The sequence below is a fragment of the Dendrobates tinctorius genome, unplaced genomic scaffold (assembly GCF_039654945.1).
Source record: "Dendrobates tinctorius isolate UK_male_01 unplaced genomic scaffold, ASM3965494v1 ptg000388l, whole genome shotgun sequence".
In the NCBI taxonomy this organism is placed as follows: Eukaryota; Metazoa; Chordata; class Amphibia; order Anura; family Dendrobatidae; genus Dendrobates; species Dendrobates tinctorius.
The window spans coordinates 3,367,006-3,393,448 of NW_027362054.1; the positions used below are offsets into that span (position 1 = coordinate 3,367,006).

The following is a 26,443-nucleotide window of genomic DNA, read 5'->3' on the forward strand; positions in this document are numbered from 1 at the left end:
GTCGCATAAATGTGGGAAAACAGGGTGAGAAATCTGCACCCTGTTACCCGACAAGCTGTATCTGAAAAACAAAGGGAAAAGGATTAATTCACACAGAAACCTGTGAAAGAAAAAAACACTGCGGATATGGTGTTAGATCCAGGTCCGCATCCTACAGACACGATGCAAAATCTGAGGTAATTTGTGCCTGTCAGTAGGTGTATACTGCTGGGGAGGAGCTAACTTTTATTTGCATAGTGTCAGCCTCCTAGGGACAGCAGCATAAACCCATGGTAACCTGTGTCCCCCAATGAAGCGAGAAAGAAAATTAGTTTTAGACATAATCAAATGACCTTTGAATAAGCCAAAACAAATTTGCATCCAGAAAGAAAGTAAAAAGCATTTTTAGGATCACATCCTAATATATCTCACACATACCTGTATCAGGGAAAAAGCTATTTGTCAGCTGCTGCTGTACAACCATCGGTTGCTGCTTCATGACCATCTGTTGCCCCATGATTGGCTTGGGCGGGAGAGTCTGTTGTTGAGGTCCACTAGCCTGTAACATGTGTTGACCACCAAGCACATGGCTCTGGTTAGCAGAAGCATGCATGGGAGACTCCAAAGTAGAGTTGGTTTGCACACCAATAAGTCTTTGTTGCACCTGCTGTTGAGGCGTTAACAGTTGTGTAGACCCCATCCCCTGATGTCTGGGCACAATCCCAAGTCCTACGATGTTTGCTTGATGATTTTCTTGTTGTAAGTGAGGCCCTGGCTGGTTGGACATTGCAGTATTGATCATTGCATGCGATTGTGCATTTTCTGAATGCTGTGCAGAGAGTAGCTGCTTTTTTTGCTGTTCCTTTTTTTCATGTTCAAGAAGGTCTTCAATTAGAAGCGGAAGTTCACTAGCTACAAGAGAGCTCTCCATCTTATCCAGATCATCTCCAGGAGAGTGGCGTGAACATGGCAGACCGAGTGGGCCCTCATCCAGCTCGAATTTCCCTCCCAAAACTAAGCTATTCGGATTAGCTGCAGTAGAGGAATCTTTGCTAGGGAAGAGGGCTGCACTGCTTGTTTGGACAGAATTTGAATTGCGCACATTAGCTCCTGTTTTTAACATGCTTACTCCAAATGATACTTTCGCAGCATTGTGAGACGCTTCATTCTTAACTATAGAATTGCTTCCAGAAAACTGACAGGTGTTGGACTTCAGGTCACTGTCTTCTAGCTTTGGCTTTAAATCCCCTGTGTATGCAGGCTGCTTTGCTTCCTCACTGGAAGGAATTTGAGAAGTGTTACTATTACTTGAAAGATGTGAACCTAAACCTATTCCCATAGCCCCCGGTGGTCGATCTTTGGTCATTTCCAATTTTTCACTAGCTTGCAACTCATTTGGAAGGCTTTCCTTTTTTGCTTCTGCAATATTAGGCTCCAGCTTAAGCATTGCTTCCTCTTCGGCCTTCTCATTTGCTGACTCAACCAAGCGCAAGTGTTCATTGAAAATGTCCTTTTTGTCACCAGTGTCCAACTCGGGGTCTGTATAAGCAAGAAGATCAAATTCATCTCCATTTAGAAGATCATCTAAATGAGGGTCATTTGTTTCAAGATTATCAAGATTGTCCAAGTCATCATCAGCTTTAGCAACATCAAGGCTTAAATTGGCTAGATCGTCATCTTCTAGGTCTTTGTGTGTATCAAAATCAACATCTAATTCTGGTGGATCTTCACATTGGACTCTCCCACTTACAAGGCCAGGAGCGGATGCTACCTTAGAGCCTTCAGTTGGAGGATTTCTTTGTGGAGGAACGTTAGCTTGCTGCTGTGCATTTTCTGTTGCAGACGCAACTTTTGTTTGTATAGTTTGTGAAACTCCTACATTTCCTGCATGAGGAACAGTAGGTGTCAATGTTTTTTGAGGCTGCATTAAAGGACTCCTCACTACAGGTATTTGCAACGGATTTCCGTCTCCTCTCATTACTCCTGTTATTACAGTGGGATTGGCACCTTCACCTGCCACATAGAAGCGAGGCCTATTCTGAGGACCAGGTGGTGAAAATGGAACTCCAATAGGCAGTTTTTGTCCATGATGGCGCAATTCAATGTAAGGTGCCCCACCAACAGTGACCTGATCCCCAGGAAACGGCAGGCGAACTACACCACCACTATTTACTGCTGGGTTTGATGGTGGCCTATTCCCTTCTGGAAAACGGATTGGTGCTAGAGTCCTCTGTCCTGTAACTGGTGATGGCCAAACATGCTGCTGATCAGAATAAGATCCCCTCGTAAACAGGGCTTGAGTTCCTTCAGCCGAATGTCTAAAAAGAGAAACAGGTATCATCATACATTGTATTCAGAATATATCACCTTGTGAAATAAAAGACCATTACATATTACATGATTCAGAAGTGGCATAGAAATTTAATTTTAACATTTCTCAATGATTATCTGATCAGGTAGCAGAAACCAAGTGATCACTTTTGAAAGATTAACATGGTATTTTACAAGGCACCAATTCAGACAAGTATTATAATGACTTGGACAAAAAACAAACAGAATTTTAGAGAAATAAGGCATTTAACAACAGAAGTATTCACAAAAAAAGCCACTATTTAGCATACATTCTCTCAGATCCTTGAAGTGCAGACAGCTATGATTTGCATTTACCTGGCAGAACCATCAACAGAAACAGAAGATGGAGAAGGCAAAGATGTATTCAAACGTTCCTCTGGTGGAAACGATGTCGCAGCTACTATCTGCCCAGGAACTTTTGCAGCCCCTGAAGCGCTGATCACTCCAAGACCCTTTTCCTGCATTGCATGCAAGGTGTGGAAGAGAAAAAAAAAAAAAAAAAAAAAGGACATCATGAAATTCTCTTAAGGAAAAGTCAACATGAATTTTAGTATGATAATTGTTGTCACAACCAATCAATCCATTAGACAGCACACATCAGATTACCTGTGTAGGTGGATACAGAACTACACGACCTGACTGATCATAGCCTTGCCCGCTGGGTTCTCCACTCCATCCCGTTTGTGAAGTATTCATAGCTGCGGCCGCAGCCTCCTTTTCCTGTCTTAAGGTATTTCTCTGGATCTGCTGTCTAATGAGGAGCTCCCGAAGTCTTTGACGCTGGATAAATTAAAGGGCAGTTCAAAATTAGTAATATTATATATTTTAATATTAATTTCTATAAGGGCTCATACTCACAAGCGAGAAACTCAGACAAGTCTCTTTCATCAATACCTGGCACAGCCGCTGGCATTCAGATTGGAGCATTCAGCTGCATAGAAATACATGCAGCTGAACACTCCGATCGGAGTGCCGGGTATTGACGTGCGAGACTCGTCCGAGTTTCTCGCATGCGAGTATGAGCTCTAACAATCACAAACACATAAATACCTGTCTTTGCTTCTCTTGCTCCGACTGACTGAGATTGCTTAGGGAAGCATCAGCCGTTCCTTGCAGCTCTGGCACATCCCTACCAGTACTGCCAAGAGCATTTGGAATAGCAGCCATATCTTCTCTAGGTTTTTCTGCTGGAGAATTGAGACCTGCACGCTGGTTAGAGGCTGGGGACTGATATGGAGCCTCTTGGGGTAAAACTGAAGGAGGTCGGAGTGGAGATTGAACATAAGCGTCTGAAGTGTTACTGTTGACAGAGGAATGTGGACTACCTGCGGGGTGGAAGGAGGAGACTGTACTGCTGCTCGGAGAGGTGTAGATTTGTGGTTTATTTGGGGTAAAATGGCTGTTCAAGGAATGGGTGGGAGTTGCATGGGGCTGGTGAGAAGGGGAACTTTTGACACCATCTCCAGGAGAATGAGGAAAAGTAAAGCATAGCTGGTTTTGAGAACTTTGATAAACACTTGCTCCTGGTGAACGAGCAAATAAACTTTGCTGTTGGCCAACTTGTACTTTTTGGTGAACATCTAGTGATTGTTGGTAGTTTGTACCAGAGGGATTGGAGTGAGAAAGTTGTGCAGTTGGTTTAAAACCAGTTTCTATCATCTGAGGGCGGGGAGGTTTATGAGGTGGGGCAAATGGATCTCGCGACTGGGGTCGAGAAGGTGGACGAGAATAAGGGTCTGGAGATTGAAATCGTGGTGTAACTGGTGAGGGACAAAATGCTTCGGTTGACAATGGTCGGGGGGTTAAAGGGGAATGGGAACTTCCCTGGGATTGTGGGCTTGTTGGGACACGAGCAAAAGGGTCAGAAGACAAAGGTCGATTTTCTATGGGCTGAGGTCTCGGAGTTAATGGAGGCTGTGAGAAAGGATCATTGTATGGTGTTGTTGACGTCTGTCTGTACATTTCCGAATGATGTTGAGGTGATGCCATTTGTGCTTGAACATGTGGTTCCCGATGTGATGAAGCAGGACTGTGCGGCTCTAACTGAGACATTCGAGGTGTTAGGGGCGCTTTAAACACGTCATATTTCATCTCAAGTGTTCCATCAGAACCAGCGCTGTGTGGAAAGCCAGGTGATCCAAGCCCAACGTCTTCCTTTTTAATCTGAAGGAGGATCCCATCAGTTTGTCTCTTATCATTGTATCGTGTAGGAGACAGCATGGTGTCAGGTTTGTTGGAGGATTCATTTGATTGAAAAGATCTTGAACAAGGGCTCCCTATTAATGAAAGGTTATCAAGAGATCCGGTAGGATATCTTGGCTTGACAAATGCCTCTGACTGATGTGGAGTGGTTGCACGGGAAGGCGGATACTCCACACAAGTGGGTGCATTCTGTGTATTCAGTGCAGGTTGGTGCTCAGTCCCAGAAAGAGTTTGAAATGCCCCAACAGAAGCTGGTGACTGTGTCAAGGAAGACGGATATCGGGAGTCCAATGAATATGCAGGAGAACTAGGAAAGTGCTCCTGAGACGGAGACTGAGGAGGCAATTTGAAGAACATGTCAGCAGATGACTCTGGTCCAGGAGTGCCTGCTGAAGAAGGTTTTAGAAACAAGTCTGAGGAGGTAGACATTGCAGACCCACTAGACATATAGACATCTTGTCCTCCTGAAGATACACCTCGATAGTCATGGCTTAATCCAGACTGAGAACTAGGGTGCATGGGAATTTGAAGCTGAAGAACAGGACGCTCTGCTTTTCGTACTCCTTCTACCTTGGACTGCTTGTTGATTTGACTCTCTGCCTGCTATAGAGACCAAAGCAAAATATACACTAAGTAGAATATATTGTATAGGCTGCAGGTTATACATTAATATGCAACTATAGGACTACAGGCTTGCTGAATGGGCAGAAGATAAATATCCATATGCTTATACAAGATTAGAGTAAATGGGTTAATAAGGAATAGCAAGCAGTAGAACAGAGAGAAAACTAGTGGCGAGGTTAGTTACTATCTATAAAGCAGGCGCCTACCTTCTGTACCTTGTTTATACGATGTGCTGCACGATTGTCTTTAGCCTTTTGCTATAGAAAAGATCAATAGTAAAACATAAGTATTGGTACTCTCCACATTTAAACTCATTCTTGCTGAAACATTACCAAAACAAAAATATTTATTTTTGCAAACTTTTTTTTCCCCATTCAATTGGTCAAAAAACATATCTATGCAAATTTGGTATTGCAATAATTGTAGTAACAAGGAGAATTGTATTGACAGGTCATTTCTACCATACATTGAACACCATGAAAATAATCCCCACCCCAAAAATAAAAAACAAAAAAAAAACAAAAAAACAAAATGTCAGAATTGCGTCTATTTATTTTTAAAGATCTCACCCCACTTTTCAATGGTTTCCCATTCCTCAGTACATAATATTTCTATAGCGCCGACATATTCCGCAGCACTTTACATTTCAGAGGGGACTTGTACAGACGATACACATTACAGCATAACAATAATCACATAGATCATAACAGATACCAAGAGGAATGAGGGCCCTGCTCGCAAGCTTACAATCTATGAGGGAAAAAGGTAGACATGAAAGGTGGGTGGTAACAGTTGCCTTCATTGTTCGGACCAGCCATAATGTTAAGTGTGTAACAGTACAGACACAGAGGGCTAATGGATGTATAAAGCATGTGGGAACATGATGCGGGGAACCTGGTTATGGTAAAACTTTTGGCTGTGCCACACAGGGATAGTTAGGTTAATGCGTTGAGGCGGTGGGCCAGTCAGAATAAATGCGTTTTTAGGGCACGCTTAAAATTGTCGGGATTGGGGACTAATCGTATTGACCTGGGAAGTGCATTCCAAAGAAATGGTGCAGCATGTGTATAGTCTTGGAGACAGGAGTCGGAGGTTCTGATTATTGAGGATGCTAACTTCAGGTCATCAGCAGAACGGAGGGCACGGGTAGGGTGGTAGACGGAGACGAGGGAGGAGATGTAGGGTGGTGCTGAGCCGTGGAGTGCTTTGTGGGTGAGGGTAATAAGTTTGTACTGGATTCTGAAGTGGATGGGTAGCCAGTGTAATGACTGGCACAAGGTAGAGCCATCGGTGTAACGATTTGCGAGGAATATGATCCTGGCTGCAGCATTCAAGACAGATTGGAGGTGGGAGAGTTTGGTAAGAGGGAGACCAATTAGACGAGAGTTACAGTAGTACATTGTTAGTAACATTTTAAAACTACATCTTGTCCTGTAAAAATCAAGGCCCTCATATAGCGACGCCAACAGAAAAGTTTATAATAAAAAAAACTAAAAAAAAAATAACACATCATCCCAGAGTTAAAGGGTTGAGTGGAAACAGTCAGGACTCTCGGCACAGGATATGATTCAAGCATTCACACAACCTGGCGTCACAGTGCCCAAATCGCAGACTGGCCGCAGGTCTTCTCACCCGAACTCAGCCTCATGGCTGTCAACTGGGTTCCAGAAGTCGGTTTGTACATCGCGGTCCGACACACGAATGTGTGAATTTTGCTTTCTGGGGGCGATACACTCCTTAAAATGCCAGTTCGGGTCAGCCACAAGGTTATGCCGCTGCTCTGAACTGGGCTGTCTCCAGTGCTGCTATTACAGGCAAACTTTGACTTTTCATTTTGGGACACTGAAGTTGGCCAGATCCAAGAGTCCGACCTGCTTCAGAGGGGTGCTTGCAAGCTGTTACGGGAAAAGCTTGCAAGAATGCTTCTTGCCTAGGAGATTGGTCACGCCAAGGTGGCTGGTAACCTAGGCAACAAGCAGTGAAAAATAGAGTTAAAAATAGCTCAGTTTAAGATCAGAGAGGATTTTTAATAAGCAGTAAATTGCAAAGTTGCTTGTTTTTACAAGCACTTTGCAATTTTAATGAACACAAAATAACACTTTAAAGGGAATCTGTAACCTATTTTTACAGTGGTTTGAAAAAACCACTATATTGTAATCCGAACGCTGCTAACTTATTCTTGATCTCATTATTATTCAGTTGATTTCCGCAATTAATGCGGCCCGAATCGCTACACGCACAGACTCCGTTGAGGTGTCGTTTCGAAGCCAGCGTCCACGAGAGGTGTGCTAAGTATTTTTCGTGTCGATCGGATTTGTAGTTTTTGCACAATTTGCATTAGAAATTTTTTTCCCCGTCACTGGAATGAATTGTCTCAATGCATTTGAAAGGGGAAATTTTGCCATAGACAAAACATGCCATGAGGCGATTCAAATGGCAGTTAAGCTCATTGATATGCGCAGGCACACCCAGTTACTATGCCAACGCCTACGAACTTCACATGACCTCTCCAGGACAGTTTCTGCCAGATAATTTCAGCTCTTAAAGCGAAACCCACAGCACAAATGCAAATCTAGCTTCATCACATGACGCATGTCCCTGAGAGAGAATGTGTGCCAAAGTGGATTTAGAAGCCCAGTGAGCCAAACTGGCTCTTAAAGGGCCAACACGCCAAATCGAAAGCGGACCCAGAGCGGCCCCGGCCACAAAATGGGACCCTGAGGGGCCCCGGCCACAAAATGGGACCCTGAGGGGCCCCGGCCACAAAATGGGACCCTGAGGGGCCCCGGCCACAAAATGGGACCCTGAGGGGCCCCGGCCACAAAATGGGACCCTGAGGGGCCCCGGCCACAAAATGGGACCCCGAGGGGCCTCGCCCACAAAATCAGACCCCGAGGGGCCTCGCCCACAAAATCAGACCGAGGGATCCCGGCCACCAATTCAAGCCCTGAGGAGCCCAGGCCACCGAATCGGATCCTGAGGGGCCCCGCCCACCAAATCAGACCCTGAGGGGCCCCGCCCACCAAATCAGACCCCGAGGGTCCCCGGCCACAAAATCAGACCCCGAGGGGCCCCGGCCACAAAATCAGACCCCGAGGGGCCCCGGCCACAAAATCAGACCCCGAGGGGCCCCGGCCACAAAATCAGACCCCGAGGGGCCCCGGCCACAAAATCAGACCCCGAGGGGCCCCGGCCACAAAATCAGACCCCGAGGGGCCCCGGCCACAAAATCAGACCCCGAGGGGCCCCGGCCACAAAATCAGACCCCGAGGGGCCCCGGCCACAAAATCAGACCCCGAGGGGCCCCGGCCACAAAATCAGACCCCGAGGGGCCCCGGCCACAAAATCAGACCCCGAGGGGCCCCGGCCACAAAATCAGACGCCGAGGGGCCCCGGCCACAAAATCAGACCCCGAGGGGCCCCGGCCACAAAATCAGACCCCGAGGGGCCCCGGCCACAAAATCAGACCCCGAGGGGCCCCGGCCACAAAATCAGACCCCGAGGGGCCCAGGCCACAAAATCAGACCCCGAGGGGCCCAGGCCACAAAATCAGACCCTGAGGGGCCCAGGCCACAAAATCGGACCCTGAGGGGCCTCACCCACAAAATCGGACCGAGGGATCCCGGCCACCAATTCAAGCCCTGAGGAGCCCAGGCCACCGAATCGGATCCTGAGGGGCCCCACCCACCAAATCAGACCCTAAGGGGCCCCACCCACAAAATCGGACCCTGAGTGGCCCCAACCACAAAATCAGACCCTGAGGGGCCCCGGCCACAAAATCAGACCCTGAGGGGCCCCGGCCACAAAATCAGATCCTGAGGGGCCCCGGCCACAAAATCAGATCCTGAGGGGCCCCGGCCACAAAATCAGACCCTGAGGGGCCCCGGCCACAAAATCGGACCCGGAGGGGCCCCGGCCACAAAATCGGACCCGGAGGGGCCCCGGCCACCAAGTCGGACCCGGAGTGGCCCACAGGGCTGTGGAGTCGGAGGCGGAGTCGTGGAGTCGGTGCTCATTTGGGTGGAGATGGAGTTGGAGTCGGTATAAAATGGACCGACTCCGACTCCTAAAATATATAATAAATTGGGTACAGTAATTCAATGCAAGATGTGCTGAATATTTTTTCATAGGAATTTGGGAAAGTTATGAAATATCCTATAAATGGCTGTTATATTCCTGATCTAAGGCTACATTCACATACAGCATTTTTCCTGTGTTTTTTGAGGATATGTTTTTCAGCTGCAAAAGCCGATCAGCTTTTTAAAAAACTGCATCACTTGAAAGGTTTTTGAGCTCATAGATGTTTTCAATAGCAAGAGCAGATTAGAAATCTGCTCTATCCATTTATCCATATCTGTCTATCCATATCGTATCTGTACCAAAAAGAATGAAAACCGGGTAGTACACAGACTAACACTCCTTTTTTTTAGCACCAGTCAGGTACACCTCATAGCTGCCCAAAAGGACGCCCAGGACAGGTATTGCTCGTCTTCAGTAACACATCAACATCAATTAATAGTTGGAATAAATAGACTGCATTCATCACCACCACATCTTCTTAAGGTGCAGGCTTTATTTTCAAGTGTAGGGGTGTGCAGTATGAGGTTCTGCAGCAGCTGAGGTGTGCAGTATGAGGTTCTGCCCCCCAGGTTTGATCCTGGCTACGCCCATGGTGTGAATGTAGCCTGAGGATCTAGGCTTTGTCTTAGCTGAGATAACATACACACACAGTACAGACCAAAAGTTTGGACACACCTCATTCAAAGAGTTTTCTTTATTTTCATTACTATGAATAATGTAGATTCACTCTGAAGGCATCAAAACTATGAATTAACACATGTGGAATTATATAATTAACAAAAAAGTGTGAAACAGCTGAAAATACTGTATGTCTTATATTCTAGGTTCTTCAAAGTAGCCACCTTTTGCTTTGATTACTGCTTTGCACACTCTTGGCATTCTCTTGATGAGCTTCAAGAGGTAGTCACCGGAAATGGTTTTCCCTTCACAGGTGTGCCCTGTCAGGTTTAATAAGTGGGATTTCTTGCCTTATAAATGGGGTTGGGGCCCATCAGTTGTGTTGTGCATTAGTCTGGTGGATACACAGCTGATAGTCCTACTAAATAGACTGCTAGAATTTGTATTATGGCAAGAAAAAAAGCAGTTAAGTAAAGAAAAACGAGTGGCCATCATTACTTTAAGAAATGAAGGTCAGTCAGACCGAAAAATTGGGAAAACTTCGCTTCAAAGAAACTGGCTCAGATGAGGACCTCCCCAGGAAAGGAAGAGTCACCTCTGCTGCGGAGGATAAGTTCATCTGAGGCACCAGCCTCAGAAATCACAGGTTAAACAGCAGCTCAGATTAGAGACCAGGTCAATGCCACACAGAGTTCTAGCAGCAGACACATCTCTACAACAACTATTAAGAGGAGACTTTGTGCAGCAGGCCTTCATGGTAAAATAGCTGCTAGGAAACCACTGCTAAGGACAGGCAACAAGCAGAAGAGACTTGTTTGGGCTAAAGAACACAAGGAATTGACATTAGACCAGTGGAAATCTGTGCTTTGGTCTGATGAGTCCAAATTTGAGATCTTTGGTTCCAACCACCGTGTCTTTTTGCGACGCAGAAAAGGTGAACGGATGGACTCTACATGCCTGGTTCCCACCGTGAAGCATGGAGGGGGAGGCGTGATGGTGTGGGGATGCTTTGCTGGTGACACTGTTCGGGATTTATTCAAAATTGAAGGCATACTGAACCAGCATGGCTACCACAGCAACTTGCAGCGGCATGCTATTCCATCCGGTTTGCGTTTAGTTGGACCATCATTTATTTTTCAACAGGACAATGACCCCAAACACTCCTCCAGGCTGTGTAAGGGCTATTTGACCAAGAAAGAGAATGATGGGGTGCTACGCCAGATGACCTGGCCTCCACATTCACCAGACCTGAACTCTATCGAGAAGGTTTGGGGTGAGCTGGACCGCAAAGAGAAGGCAAAAGGGCCAACAAGTGCTAAGCATCTCTGGGAACTCCTTTGCGACTGTTGGAAGACTATTTCCGGTGATTACCTCTTGAAGCTCATCAAGAGAATGCCAAGAGTGTGCAAAGCAGTAATCAAAGCAAAAGGTGGCTTCTTTGAAGAACCTAGAATATAAGACATTTTCAGTTGTTTCACACTTTTTTGTTAATTATATAATTCCACATGTGCTAATTCATAGTTTTGATGCCTTCAGAATGAATCTACAATTTTCATAGTCATGAAATAAAAGAAAATTCTTTGAATCAGAAGGTGTGTCCAAACTTTTGGTCTGTACAGTATATATGTAATCGATATTACATAGAGTATTACATATTTACATTTTATTACAGTTTTTTGTGTTCTAAAGTTGTAATCCAATATATATTTTGTTCTAAATATCTTGATTGGATCATAAAAATGATTAAATGTCTTCTGTTCACATTGTACTACAATACATTTTTCTTTCACTTAAATAGAGTTGGAGTCGGTGTAAGGGAAATTGAGGAGTCGGAGTCGCAGGTTTGGCTTACCGACTCCACAGCCCTGGTGGCCCAGCCCACAAAATCGGACCCCGAGGGGCCCCGGCCACAAAATCGGACCCCGAGGGGCCCCTGCCACAAAATCAGACCCTGAGGGGCCCCACCCACCAAATTCAGACCCTGAGGCCAAAGTGGCCCCTGAGAGGCACCCACAGTTAAAACGGATCCTGAGTTGAAAGTCTTGCAGGGGAAGCAGGCAAGTCTCTCTTAAAGGGGCAGCCCCAGCACCATTTCAATACACATCTAGTTATAGTGGTTTGAAAAAAACACTATATTGTAATCCGAACGCTGCTAACTTATTATAGTGGTTTGAAAAAACCACTATATTGTAATCCGAACGCTGCTAACTTATTATTCAGTTGATTTCCGCAATTAATGCGGCCCGAACCGCTACACGCACAGACTCCGTTGAGGTGTCGTTTCGAAGCCAGCATCCATGAGTGGTGTGCTAAGTATTTTTTGTGTCGATCGGATTTGTAGTTTTTGCGCAATTTGCGCTTGAAAAATTTTTTTCCCGTCATTGGAATGCACTGTCTCAAATGGCAGTTAAGCTCATTGATATGCGCAGGCAGACCCAGATACTTTGCCAACGCCTACGAACGTCACATGACCTCTCCAGGACACAGATTCTGGCAGATAATTTCAGCTCTTAAAGCGAAACCCACAGCACAAATGCAAATCTAGCTTCATCACATGACGCATGCCCCTGAGAGAGAGAATGTGCGCCAAAGTGGATTTAGAAACCCAGTGGGCAAAACTAGCTCGGGCAGGCGCACCGAAATGAGTCTTAAAGGGCCGGCGCGCCAAATTGAAAGTTGAGCGACCCCAGGCTCCAAATCGGAGGCTGATCGACCCTAGCCTGCAAATCGGACCCAGAGGGGCCCCGGCCACAAAATCGGACCCAGAGGGGCCCCGGCCACAAAATCGGACCCAGAGGGGCCCCGGCCACAAAATCGGACCCAGATGGGCCCCGGCCACAAAATCGGACCCAGAGGGGCCCCGGCCACAAAATCGGACCCCGAGGGGCCCCGGCCACAAAATCGGACCCCGAGGGGCCCCGGCCACAAAATCGGACCCCGAGGGGCCCCGGCCACAAAATCGGACCCCGAGAGGCCCCGGCCACTAAATCGGACCCCGAGGGGCCCCAGCCACAAAATCGGACCCCGAGGGGCCCCGGCCACTAAATCAGACCCCGAGGGGCCCCGGCCACTAAATCAGACCCTGAGGGGCCCCGGCCACAAAATCGGACCCTGAGGGGTCCCACCCACAAAATCGGACCCTGAGGGGCCCCACCCACAAAATCGGACCCTGAGGGGCCCCACCCACAAAATCGGACCCTGAGGGGCCCCACCCACAAAATCGGACCCTGAGGGATCCCGGCCAGCAATTCAAGCCCTGAGGAGCCTAGGCCACCAAATCGGATCCTATGGGGCCCCACCCACCAAATCAGACCCTGAGGCCAAAGTGGCCCCTGAGAGGCACCCACAGTTAAAACGGATCCGGAGTTGAAAGTCTTGCGGGGGCAGCAGGCAAGTCTCTCTTAAAGGGGCAGCCCGGGCACCATTTCAAACCACTATCTGTACTTCCGTCAGGAAATACACATCTAGTTATAGTGGTTTGAAAAAACCACTATATTGTAATCCGAACGCTGCTAACTTATTATTCAGTTGATTTCCGCAATTAATGCGGCCCGAACCGCTACACGCACAGACTCCGTTGAGGTGTCGTTTCGAAGCCAGCGTCCATGAGGTGTGCTAAGTATTTTTCGTGTCGATCGGATTTGTAGTTTTTGCGCAATTTGCGTTTGAAAATTTTTTTTCCCGTCATTGGAATGTATTGGCTCAATGCTTTTCAATGGGAAACTTAAAACGTGCCTTGAGGAGATTGAAATGGCGGTTAAGCTCATTGATATGCGCAGGCAGACCCAGTTACTATGCCAACGCCTACGAACGTCACATGACGCCCCCAGGACACAGATTCTGCCAAATAATATCAGCTCTTAAAGCGAAACCCACAGCACAAATGCAAATCTAGCTTCTTCACATGACGCATGCCCCTGAGAGAATGTGAGCCAAAGTGGATTTAGAAGCCCAGTGAGCCACCCTGGCTCTTAAAGGGCCGGCCTCCAAAATCGGAGGCTCATCGACCCCGGCCTCCAAAATCGGAGGCTCATCGACCCCGGCCTCCAAAATCGGAGGCTCATCGACCCCGGCCTCCAAAATCGGAGGCTCATCGATCCTGGAGTCCAAATCGGAGGCTGAGCGACCCCGGCCTCCAAATCGAACCCAGAGTGGCCCCGCCCACCAAATCGGATCCTGAGGGGCCCTGCCCACCAATTCGAACCCAGAGAGGCTCCGCCCACAAAATCGGACCCTAAGGGGCCCTGCCCACCAATTCGAACCCAGAGAGGCTCCGCCCACAAAATCGGACCCTAAGGGGCCCCACCCACAAAATCGGACCGAGGCCCCGGCCACAAAATCTGACCCTGAAAGATCCCGTCCACCATTTCAAGCCCTGAGGAGCCCAGGCCACCGAATCGGATCCTGAGGTGCCCCACGCACCAAATCAGACTCTGAGAGGCCCCACAGGCCAACGTGGCCCCTGAGAGGCACCCAGTTAAAACGGATCCTGAGTTGAAAGTCTTGCATGGGCAGCAGGCAAGTATCTCTTAAAGGGGCAGCCCGGGCACCATTTCAAAGCACTATTTGTACTTCCTTCAGGAAATACACATCTAGTTATTATTCAGTTGATTTCCGCAATTAATGCGGCCCGAACCGCTACACGCACAGACTCCGTTGAGGTGTCGTTTCGAAGCCAGCGTCCACGAGGTGTGCAAAGTATTTTTCGTGTCGATCGGATTTGTAGTTTTTGCGCAATTTGCATTTGAAAAAAAAATTTCCCGTCATTAGAATGCACTGTCAACGCATTTCAATGGGAAAATGTTACTACAGAGAAAACATGCCCTGAGGCGATTCAAATGGCAGTTAAGCTCATTGATATGCGCAGGCACACCCAGTTACTATGCCTACGAACTTCACATTACACCCCAGGACACAGTTTCTGCCACATAATATCAGCTCTTAAAGCAAAACCCAAAGCACAAATGCAAATCTAGCTTCATCACGACGCATGCCCCTGAGAGAGAATGTGTGCCAAAGTGGATTTAGAAGCCCAGTGAGCCAAACTGGCTCTTGAAGGGCTGACACGCCAAAGTGATTCTAAAAGGGGCGGCGCACCGAAATGAGTCTTAAAGGGCCGGCGCGCCAAATCGAAAGCTGAGTGACCCCAGGCTCCAAATCGGAGGCTGATCGACGATGGCCTACAAATCGGAGGCTGAGCCACCCTGGCCTCCAAATTGGACCCAGAGTGGCCCCGCCCACCAAATCAGACGCAGTGTGGCCCCACCCACCAAATCGGACCCAGAGTGGCTCCGCCCACCAAATCGGACCCAGAGGGGCCCCGGTCACAAAATCGGACCCCGAGGGGCCACACACACACAAAATCAGACCCTGAGGGATCCCGGCCACCAATTCAAGCCCTGAGGAGCCCAGGCCACCGAATCAGATCCTGAGGGGCTCCACCCACCAAATCAGACCCCAAGGCCAAAGTGGCCCCTGAGAGGCACCCACAGTTAAAACGGATCCTGTCTTGCAGGGGCAGCAGGCAAGTCTCTCATAAAGAGGCAGCCCCAGCACCATTTCAAACCACTATCTGTACTTCCTTCAGGAAATACACATCTAGTTTTGCATATAAGATGCGGACACCGCAATCAGGGGCTTATCTGCAGCACTCTGTAATGCTGTAGGTAAGCCCCCAATGTAAACTGAAAGATAAGAAAAAAAAGAGGTAGATTATACTCACCCTGGCGTTCGGTCCGGTCCTAGGAGTGTCACGGTCCAGTCCGGCGCCTCCCATCTTCTAGCGATGACGACGTCCTCTTCTTTGCTTCCCGTCCACGGCTCCGGCGCAGGCGTACTGCTCTGCCCTGTTAGGGGAAGAGCAGAGGACTGAAGTGCGCAGGCGCCGGACCAGGTCAGAGAGGCCAAGCGCCTGCGCACTGCAGTACCATACTCTGCCCTCAACAGGGCAGAGCTGTACGCCTGCGCCGGAGCCGCGACGGGAAGCAAATCAGAGAACGTCATCGCTAGACGATGGGAGGCGCCGGAGCGGATCGCAACACCCATCAGACCCAGACCACCCCTGGGCGAGTATAATCTAAAAGGGGGTTTTACACATAGCGATATCGCTAAAACGTCACTGGTTTTGTGACGTTATAGCGATAATGCTAGCGATATCGCTATGTGTGATACTTACCTCCGACCGGCTCCCCCGCTGTCCATCGCTGATCGCGCGAGCATGTCCGGCTCCATTTCTCGTCGTCTGCTTCCTGCTGGGCTTCCTGCTGTGTGAGACGAGCTACGCGTGGAGGCGGGCGGGAGGACGTCAGGATCGCTGTGTGTGAAAGGTGAGTATCGTGCGCTGCGTCGCCGCTGCATCGCTGTGAAATCTTTCTGTGTGAAAGCTCATTGGCGATCATTTAGCGATGCACCAGTGATCCTGACCGGGTCGGATCGCTGGTGCATCGCTAAATGTAAAAGGGCCTTAACTCGTATTTCTTATCTTTCAGATTACATCAGGGGCTTATTTACAGCATTACAGAATGCTGTAGACAAGCCCCTGATGGCGGGGGCCGCATCTAATATGCAAAAAATAGGTGACAGATTCCGTTTAAAAAAAATTATCAAAATTTAATTTTTAACCTAATGGGAAAAAATGATGGAATTTAGTGGGGAAAATTAAATACAAGTTTTAACCCCTTCATGACAGAGCCTTTTTTGTTTTTGCAATTCTGTTTTTCGCTCCTTTTCTACCCAGAGCCATAAGTTAATTTTTCTGTCAATATGGCCATGTGAGGGCTTGATTTTTTGCAAGACAAATTGTACTTTTGAACGACACCATGGGTTTTAGCATATCGGGTACTCAAAAATGGGAAAAAAAATTTTAAGTGCGGTGAAATTGCAAAAAAAAAAAAAAATATGCAATTCCACAACGGTTTTTTTTATTTATTTTTTTTACCATGTTCATTAAATGGTAAAACTGACCTGCCATTATGAATCTCCAGGTCATTACGAGTTCATAGACACCAAACATGTCTAGGTAATTTTTTTTTTTTTTTATCTAAGTGGTGAAAAAAAAATTCCAAATCTTGTTAAAGAAAAACAAAAAAAAATTGTTTTCCGAGACTCGTAGCGTCTCCATTTTTCGTGATTTCAAGTTGAGTGAGGGCTTATTTTTTGCGTGCCGAGCTGACGTTTTTAATGATATCAAATCTACACCAAAATGGTCTTTTGATCACACATTACTGCATTTTAACCCCTTCACCCCCAAGGGTGGTTTGCACGTTCATGACCGGGCCAATTTTTACAATTCTGACCACTGTCCCTTTATGAGGTCATAACTCTGGAACGCTTCCATGGATCCCAGTGATTCTGACAATGTTTTCTCATGACATATTGTACTTCATGATAGTGGTAAAATTTCATTCAAATAACTTGCGTTTATTTGTGAAAAAAACGGAAATTTGGCGAAATTTTGAAAATTTCGCAGTTTTCCAAATTTTTAATTTTTATGCCCTTAAATCACAGAGATACGGCACACAAAAAACTTGATAAGTAACATTTCCTACATGTTTAGTTTACATCAGCACAATTTTGGAACCAAAATTTTTTTTTGTTAGGAAGTTATAAGGGTTAAAAATTGACCAGCGATTTCTCATTTTTGCAACACCATTTTATTTTTACGGACCACATCACATTTGAAGCCACTTTGAGGGGTCTATATGATAGAAAATACCCAAAAGTGACACCATTCTAAAAACTGCACCCCTTAAGGTGCTCAAAAGCACATTCAAGAAGTTTATTAACCCTTTAGGTGCGTCTCAGGAATTTATTGTATATTTAAAAAAAAAATGAACATCTAACTTTTTTTTCACAAAAAAAAAAATACTTCAGGTTCAATTTTTTTTTTATTTTACCAAGGGTAACAGGAGAAATTGGACTGCAAAAGTTATTGTGCCATTTGTCCTGAGTACGCTGATACCTGATATGTGGGGGGGAACCACTGTTTCTGCACATGACAGAGCTTAGAAAGGAAGGAGCGCCGTTTGACTTTTTCAATGCAAAATTGGCTGGAATTCAGATCGGACGCCATGTCACGTTTGGAGAGCCCCTGATGTACCTAAACAGTGGAAACCCCCCACAAGTTACCACATTTTGGAAACTAGACCCCCCCAACGAACTTATCTAGATATGTGGTGAGAACTTTGAACCCACAAGGGCTTCACAGAAGTTTATAACATACAGCCGTACAATTAAAAAAATCGTATTTTTTCCACAAAAATGATCTTTTCACCCTCAATTCTTATTTTTCCAACGGTAACAGGACCCTAAAAGTTATTGTGCAATTTGTCCTGAGTACGCTGATACCCCACATGTGGGGGTAAACCACTATTTGGGCGCATGGCAGAGATCGGAAGGGAAGCAGCGCCATTTGGCGCTTTTGGCTGGAATTGAGATCGGACACCATGTCACGATTGGAAAACCCCTGATGTACCAAAACAGTGGAAACCCCCCACAAATGAAACCATTTTGGAAACTAGACCCCCCAAGGAACTTATCTAGATGTGTGGTGAGCACTTTGAACCCCCCAGTGCTTCACAGAAGTTTATAACGCCCGGGCGTGAAAATAAAAAATTCGTATTTTTTCAACAAACATGATCTTTTAGTCACCAATTTTTTTTTATTTTCCCAAGGGTACCAGGAGAAATTGGACCCCAAAAGTTGTTGTCCAATTTGTCCTGAGTACGCTGACACCCCATATGTGGGAGAAAACTACTGTATGTACACACGTCGGGGCTCGGAAGGGAAGTAGTCACGTTTTGGAATGCAGACTTTGATGGAATGGTCTGCGGGTGTCATGTTGCCTTTGGAGAGCCCCTGATGTACCTAAACTATTGAAACTCCCCACAAGTGTCCCCATATTGGACACTAGACCCCCCACGGAACTTATCTAGATGTGTGGTGAGCACTTTGAACCCCCAAGTGCTTTACAGAAGTTTATAACGCCCGGGCGTGAAAATAAAAAAATCATTTTTTTTCCACAAAAATGATATTTTTGCCCCCAATTTTTTATTTTCCTAAGGGTAACAGGAGAAATTGGACCCCAAAAGTTGCTTTGCAATTTGTCCTTAGTAGGCTGATACCCTACATGTGGGTGTAAAACACTGTTTGGGCGCATGGCAGAGCTTGGAAGGGAAGGAGCACCATTTGACTTTCAACTCAGAATTGGCTGGAATTGAGATCAGATGCCATGTTGCATTTGGAGAGCACCTGATGTGCCCAAACAGTGGAAACCCCCAATTCTAACTCCAACCCTAACACACCCCTAACCCTAATCTCAGCCCTAACCCTAGCCCTAACCCTAGCGGGAAAACGGAAATAAATACATTTTCTTTTAATATTATTATTTTTCCCTAACTAAGGGGATGATAACGGGGGTTTGATTTACTATTTATAGCGGGTTTTTATATTTGGCAGCTGTCATACGCTAAGACGCTTTTTATTGTAAAAATAGTTTTTGCATCACCACATATTGAGAGCTATAATTTTTCCGTATTTTGACCCACCGAGTCATGTGAGGTCTTATTTTTTGCGGGACGAGTTGACGTTTTTATTGGTAGCATTTTCGGGCACGTGAGACATTTTTTTATCGCTTTTTATTCCGATTTTAGGGACGCAGAGTGAACAAAAACCAGCGTTTCATGAATTTATTTTGGAGGGGTGCGTTTACACCGTTCCGCGTGCGGTAAAATTGATAAAGCGGTTTTATTCTTCGGGTCAGTACGGTTACAGCGATACCTCATTTAGGTCTTTTTTTATATTTTGTCAGTTTTATGCAATGAAAACTATTATATAAAAAATAATTATTTTTGCATCGCTTTATTCTGCGAGCTATAACTTTTATTTTTTCGCTGATGATGCTGTGTGGCGGCTCGTTTTTTGCGGACAAGATGACGTTTTCAGCGGGACCATGGATATTTATATGCGTCTTTTTGATCGTTATTGCACTTTTTGTTTGGCGGTATGATACATCATTTTTGCTTAGTTTTTTTTTATTTTTATTTTTTAAGGGGTTCGCTAAAGGGGTTAACTAATGGGACAGTTTTATAGGGCAGGTCGTTACAGACGCGGCGATACCTAATATGTGTACTATTGTTTTTTTTATTTCCAAAAAAATGGATTTATTGGGGGAATATTTATTTTTTTCTAATTTATTTGGCGATTTTTTAAAAATTAACACTTTTTTTTTTTTTTAACTTTATTACATAGTCCCAGGTGGGACATCACTGTCCTGTGACAGATCGCTGATCTGTCACATCACAGATCACTGTGACAGATCAGCGATCTGTCACAGGCACTGCTGCAGACTTCCTCATGCCTGCGCTTTGCAGGCACTGAGGAAGTCAGCTCCCTGCAGGCCCCCGTCGCCATTTTGGATTCGGGGGCCTGCTGGGGGGGGCTCAGGGAAGCACGGAGTGAGCCCCCTTTCTGCCGATGCTTCCCTTTAACCCCCGGTACACCGCGATCGCAAGGGGTTAACGTTTCGGGGGCGGTCCGTGACCGCCCCTGACACATTGTGCCGGGTGTCAGCTGTGATAATCAGCTGACACCCGGCCGCGATCAGCAGCGCTCGCCACGTGGGCGCCGTTGATCGCGCTAGACGTACTATCCCATCCATGGGCATAGGGGCCCGGGTCCCATGGACGGGATAGTACGTCTGATGTCCGAAAGGGGTTAATGCAATGTTGCGGCGATAAAAAAAACAAAACGTAATCCTGGCTTTTTTTTTTCTCGCTATGCTATTTAGCGATCGCGTTAACTATTATATTGACAGATCGGGAGATTCTTAACGTGGTGATACCAAATATGTGTACGTTTGTTTTTATTTTCTAGTTCGAATGGGGTGAAAGGGGGTGATATATATATTTTTTTTTAACCCCACACACACACACACACACTTTTGGCATGCTTCAATAGTTTCCATGGGAGACTAGAAGCTGTTATAACCCGACTGACTCTGCTACATACAGGCGAAGATCAGATCACCTGTATGTAGCAGAATTATTCACTTGCTATGAGCGCCAGTCACCAGGCGGCACTCATAGCAATCCCGCAGTGACAACCATAGAGCCCTCTAGGAGACCTCTGGGTGTCATGCCAACTCATCGGTGACCTGCGATCACGTAACGGAGGTCCCCGATGGGCGTATTTCCAGCGCGATTGCCGGAATAACATGTTAAATGCCGCTGTCAGTTTGACAGCGGCATTTAACGGGTTAAAAGATGTCAAAACAGCTGACATGCCAGGAAAGATGTGGGCTCACCGCCGGAGTCCACATCAAAGGGGGAGACATGACATGCGTAGTACTAGTACGGCACATGTTGTGAAGGGGTTAAAGAATTAATCAACACTTACCAAATAAGGAGTCTTGTCTTGTGCTGGCACTTTCCTCCAGAGCTTCATGATCTGCTTGCATCGATTTGACCAGTCTAAAATGTCAAAAGAATACATTAGCGTGAAATTAAAAATCTAGTGGTTTCTTCTGTATAGTCACTATGTAAACTATGACTTTTATAGCTACAACTATGCGCATACAAGAAATTGGCATTGACTCACCAGGGTAGTCCTTCCTAAGATTGGGGAAATTTTTATTTGCGTAAAGAACTGGTGATATGGTAGAGAGCTCCCCCAACTCCTCATCTTTTTCCCAACGTTGTAGGCTCCGTTGGTTGTAGGAAAGGCCATCAGCTTCTCCCTCTGTGGTCGGTGTAGTAGGGGTAGATGCCGTCGTCAACGAGCCATCAGTGTCACAGTGCTCAGGACTGAACAAACCACTCCTGTCCCTATGTATGAAAAATGTCAACCGCTTAAGGTCAACCCTATAAAATCTCCACTGGTGACAATGGAAATGTGTAGAATCCATATGCTACTCATTACACTGGGGAACAATTTGAAAAAAAATTTGTTGAGTTAGGTTTTTGAGCTGATTTATACTAAAATTGGCATGCTGATTCCAAAAATGTAGTCAGTTTTTTTCTATCACGTCAAGTTTTTCCTCCTCAACTTACCTGCCATAGAAGCACAATTGCACTGATTTCTGTAATAAGACTTGTTATCGGAGTACAATTCGACTCATATAGAGCTACGTGGCAACTTGTAAGAGTAGTCACAACTGAGACCGTGTGGTGAGAGGTGTGTACAGCTCCCAATACGTCATAATTATCAATATCTTTACACAAAAAATGTATCATAGTAGGAATAAATAGGATTTGTGATAGCTTTTCTCTTTACATTGGGCGCTTAGTTGTAATTTATATATCTTATATGATTTTTTTCTTTGTTAGTTTTCAAAGCTTGTAACTTTCCATCTCAGTGTTTTATTTACTTATGTACATATTTCCTTTGTTTCAGATCATGTCTGCTCCTTCTTCCTCTCGTCGTAAATGCCTAAACAACCCTGACTCCTTCTGCTATATCTGTGGTGTTTTCACCATTCCAGTTCAAAGGGCAAACATCAGTGCATTTGTCAAACAAGCATATTTTGCATATTTTAAAGTAAAACTCGGTGACCAAGATAAGCCATGGGCCCCTCACATAGTGTGCAAGCAGTGTGTCGAGAGTTTACGGATGTGGACCAAAGGAACACGTGAAAAGTTGGCATTTGGTATCCCCATGGTGTGGAGAGAGCAAAAAAGTCATTCCACAGACTGTTACTTCTGTTTAGTGAAAACATCAGGATTTAACAGGAAAAATAAAAGTAAAATAGAATATTTAAATCTACCGTTAGCTATCAGACCAATGCCTCATTCAGCTGAAATTCCAGTGCCAGTTTTCGAACAGCTACCATCTCTAGAAGTTCTGAGTGATGTTGACGAACACAGTGACAGCAATGATGCAGAATTTGAAAGTCACAAGGATTCAGTTCGTAAGGGATTTGATCAGCACGAGTTAAATGATTTAGCACGTGAATTGGGCTTATCAAAAAAAGCTTCAGAATTACTAGCATCAAGGCTGAATGAGAAACAGTTACTTGAACAAGGAGCAATGGTATCATACTTTCGTACTAGAGAAAGTACATTTTTGCAGTACTTTCGGTGTGAAAGCGGTTTTGTGTTTTGCCATAATATTCCTGGTTTACTACAAGAATTAGGGCTTTCAATGTACAATCCAAATGAATGGCGACTGTTTATTGATAGCTCAAAGCGGAGTCTTAAGTGTGTCCTTCTACACAATGGCAATTTATTTGGTGCAGTCCCTATTGGGCATTCTGTCTCTCTTCGTGAAGAACATGGAGATGTAAAGAGAGTTATTGAAATATGACACACAATTGGATCATCTGTGTTGACCTTAAAATGGTTTGCTTCCTTCTTGGTCAGCAACGTGGGTACACAAAGTATCCCTGCTTTCTCTGTATGTGGGATAGCAGAGCTCGAGAAAAGCATTGGGTTGAGTCGAATTGGCCTCCAAGATCTGGTCTTAAACTTGGAGATCCTAACATTCTACATCAGCCACTTGTTGACAGGAAGAATATACTTTTCCCACCTCTGCACATAAAACTAGGTCTCATGAAGCAATTTGTAAAAGCATTGCCAACTGACAGCGACTGTTTTAAGTACATCAGGTTGGCACTTCCTGGACTGTCCATTGAAAAAAATCAAGGCTGGTGTGTTTGATGGTCCACAAATTCGACAGCTCATCAAAGATGAACATTTCACCGGGACTATGTCAGATCTTGAGAAGAATGCTTGGTTATCATTCAAAGAAGTCGTCAAGAACTTTCTTGGAAATACACGTGCAAGTAATTACAAAGAAATTGTTCAGAAAGTATTGGAGAGCTACAAAGCGCTTGGTTGCAACATGAGTATTAAACTACATTTTCTGCATTGCCATCTTGCCAACTTTCCGGAAAATCTTGGTGCTGTTAGCGATGAGCAAGGTGAACGATTTCACCAAGATTTGAAGGTTATGGAAGACCGTTACCAGGGTAGATGGGATGTACATATGATGGCTGACTATTGCTGGAGCATCAAACGTGATTGTCCTCAAGCTAAACACTCCAGGAAAAAGCTATAAATGTACATTTTTACCTTAAATACTTGCGTATATATATATCTCCTTTGTAAAAAACATGATAGTGTTAAAAAACATTTGTCATGCCTATTTCTTATATATTTCATTTTTTGTTCACTATTTAAAAAAAAACAAAACACTTTTTTAGGTACAGTAGTTTACATATTTTTGAGAAGACAAAAATCCTATAGTTCAAAAACTTGACGTGATAGAGAAAAACTGAGATCATTTCTGGATTCAGCATCCAAAAATTCATTAAGAACAGTTGTCTGACCTAACTCCTAAAAAATTGCGTTCCCCAGTGTTATGTGCCCAAATACCAGGCCCCATAACCTTAGCTTTTATGTTACCAATCATTTATAGAATGCTAAAGAGAGATGTGAAGAACTAACTGATCATGGGCAGGACATTTCAGCAGACTATGGTCTGAGCTATTGGGAGAAGTGCATCCTTTCAATGAATCCCTTCCTTAGACACCAAAAAAAATAGAGTAATCTTGGATCACCAAATAAATAAGACATTCAGTGTTATTAATATTAGTTTAAAAAAGCATATAGAAATATTGTAGTTCAGAGGTCCGCATGAGTAACACAAGTCACAAAGATCAGGTGAGGGCCCAGGTAGAAGCGAGTACTATTGATAAGACAATGATATTTGGCCACAATGAAAAAATGATGGTGACAAGATGAATAATTATAGGCGACTACAAACAATGTACAATAATGATATGTACAGGGTAATATAACCCTTAACCAGCTGAAATGATTACTGCATTAAAAGCAACGTCAAGGTTACTTACCGGTATCCGTTTTTTCTGAAACCCATGACAGCATACCTGAAAGAGGTATCACCTAGCCAAGACAGGAAACCTACTGAAATAAAAGGGCGGTACTCCCTACCCCCCCCCCCCCCCCCCGCCTTCAGTTGGGTTACAGAGCATGAGATGACATACATGGATAACCAACACCACATTATTTTACAAAAGACACCCAAAAGGTGAGGGGGGGGGGGGGGGGAAATATACGGGTGCAGTCATGGGTTCCGGAAAAAACGACTACCGATAAGTAATCTTGGTGTGCTCCCTTCACCCATGACAGCGCACCTGAGAGATTTTTGGAGAAATGAAACACCTTAGGGAGGGACCACAACTTGCAGCACCTTCTACAAAAGGATAGGTCAGCAGAGGAGGCCAGATTCAGTCTGTAGTGCTTAAAAAAGGCAGATGGTAAGGATCAGGTAGCAGCCTTACCGATCTGATCAGTCGATACCTCCACCTCTTCTGCCCTGGAGGTAGCCACATCTCTGGTGGAGTGAGCCTTGATGCCTTCAGGAACCGGAGCGCCACTCGCAAAGTAAGATAAACTAATGGCCTCCCTGATCCGTCTGTCATTGGTACTTTTAGATACCCTGTAACCCTTTCTGCTACCCTGGAAACCTATGAATAGCGACTGATCCTTTCCCCACTGACTGGTCATGGATATCAGGGCTGTGGTGTCAGAGTCGTGGAGTCGGTGCTCATTTTGGTGGAGTCGGAGTTGGAGTCGGTATAAAATGGACCGACTCCGAAAATATATAATAAATTGGGTACAGTAGTTCAATGCAGAATGTGCTGAATATTTTTTCATAGGAATTTGGGAAAGTTATGAAATGCCCTATAAATGGCTGTTCTATTCCTGATCTAAGGCTACATTCACACACAGCATTTTTGCTGCTTTTTTTGTGGATACGTTTTTCAGCTGCAAAAGCCGATCAGATTTTTAAAAAACCGCATCACCTGAAAGGTTTTTGAGCTCATAGATAATGTTTTCAATATCAAAAGCAGATTAGAAATCTGCTCTATCCATCCATTTATCCATATCTGTCTCCATATCTTATCTGTACAAAAACGAATGAAAGCTGGGTAGCACACAGACTAAGGGTACCGTTACACCTAGCGATGCACCAGCGATCCCGACTTGCGATATGATGTGGTCAGGATCGCTGGTGCATAGCTAGGTGGTCGCTAGTGAGCTGACACACAGGCAGATCTCACCAGCGACATAGCGGTGGTCGGGGATCGCTACTTACCTGTCAGACACGGCGATCCTGCGTCCTCCCGCTCGGCTCCACGCGTCGCTCATCGGCGCCTCAGGAAGCCCAGCAGGAAGTGGCCGACGAGGAATGGTCCAGGAGCTTCTCGCGCGATCAGCGATAACCAGCGGGTGAGCTGGTCGGAGGTACCGTATTTTCCGCTTTGTAAGACGCACTTTTTTTCCCCCAAAATTGAGGGGAAAAAGGGGGTGCGTCTTACAAAGAGGATATACATTTGCGCTGCCACTGAGGGTACTTGCCGCGGCACTCTATGCCCTGATGCTGCCGCTGCGCTGTCCGCCACCGCCGCGCTCCTGTCCCCCGGTGGTTTCTTCCGCCCCACCGCCGCCGCCGCGCTCTGTCCCGTTCAGCGTGGGGGGGTCTCTGTCGCTCCATGCCTGCTTTCTTCCTGGAAAATGGCCGCCGCGCATGCGCAGACGGACATCTCGGCACTGAAATCTCGGGAGAT

The 26,443-nt window shown here is 45.7% G+C and overlaps 1 protein-coding gene across 5 annotated transcripts in view; it reads right to left on the minus strand.

Annotated features, from left to right (window-relative positions):
• The window catches only part of KMT2D (lysine methyltransferase 2D), a 305,115-nt gene that overhangs the window by 103,193 nt on the left and 175,479 nt on the right, over positions 1-26,443 (minus strand). For 4 of the 5 annotated variants that reach the window (XM_073563406.1, XM_073563409.1, XM_073563405.1 and 1 more), the window contains exons 27-33: positions 21,451-21,677; positions 21,250-21,323; positions 5,364-5,414; positions 3,382-5,136; positions 2,938-3,111; positions 2,647-2,789; positions 418-2,297 (exon numbers count right to left, since the gene is read on the minus strand). In XM_073563406.1, the coding sequence (XP_073419507.1) occupies positions 418-2,297; positions 2,647-2,789; positions 2,938-3,111; positions 3,382-5,136; positions 5,364-5,414; positions 21,250-21,323; positions 21,451-21,677 (4,304 nt within the window). The remainder of the gene's footprint in view (positions 1-417; positions 2,298-2,646; positions 2,790-2,937; positions 3,112-3,381; positions 5,137-5,363; positions 5,415-21,249; positions 21,324-21,450; positions 21,678-26,443) is intronic. The other variant, XM_073563408.1, reaches the window with a different exon arrangement.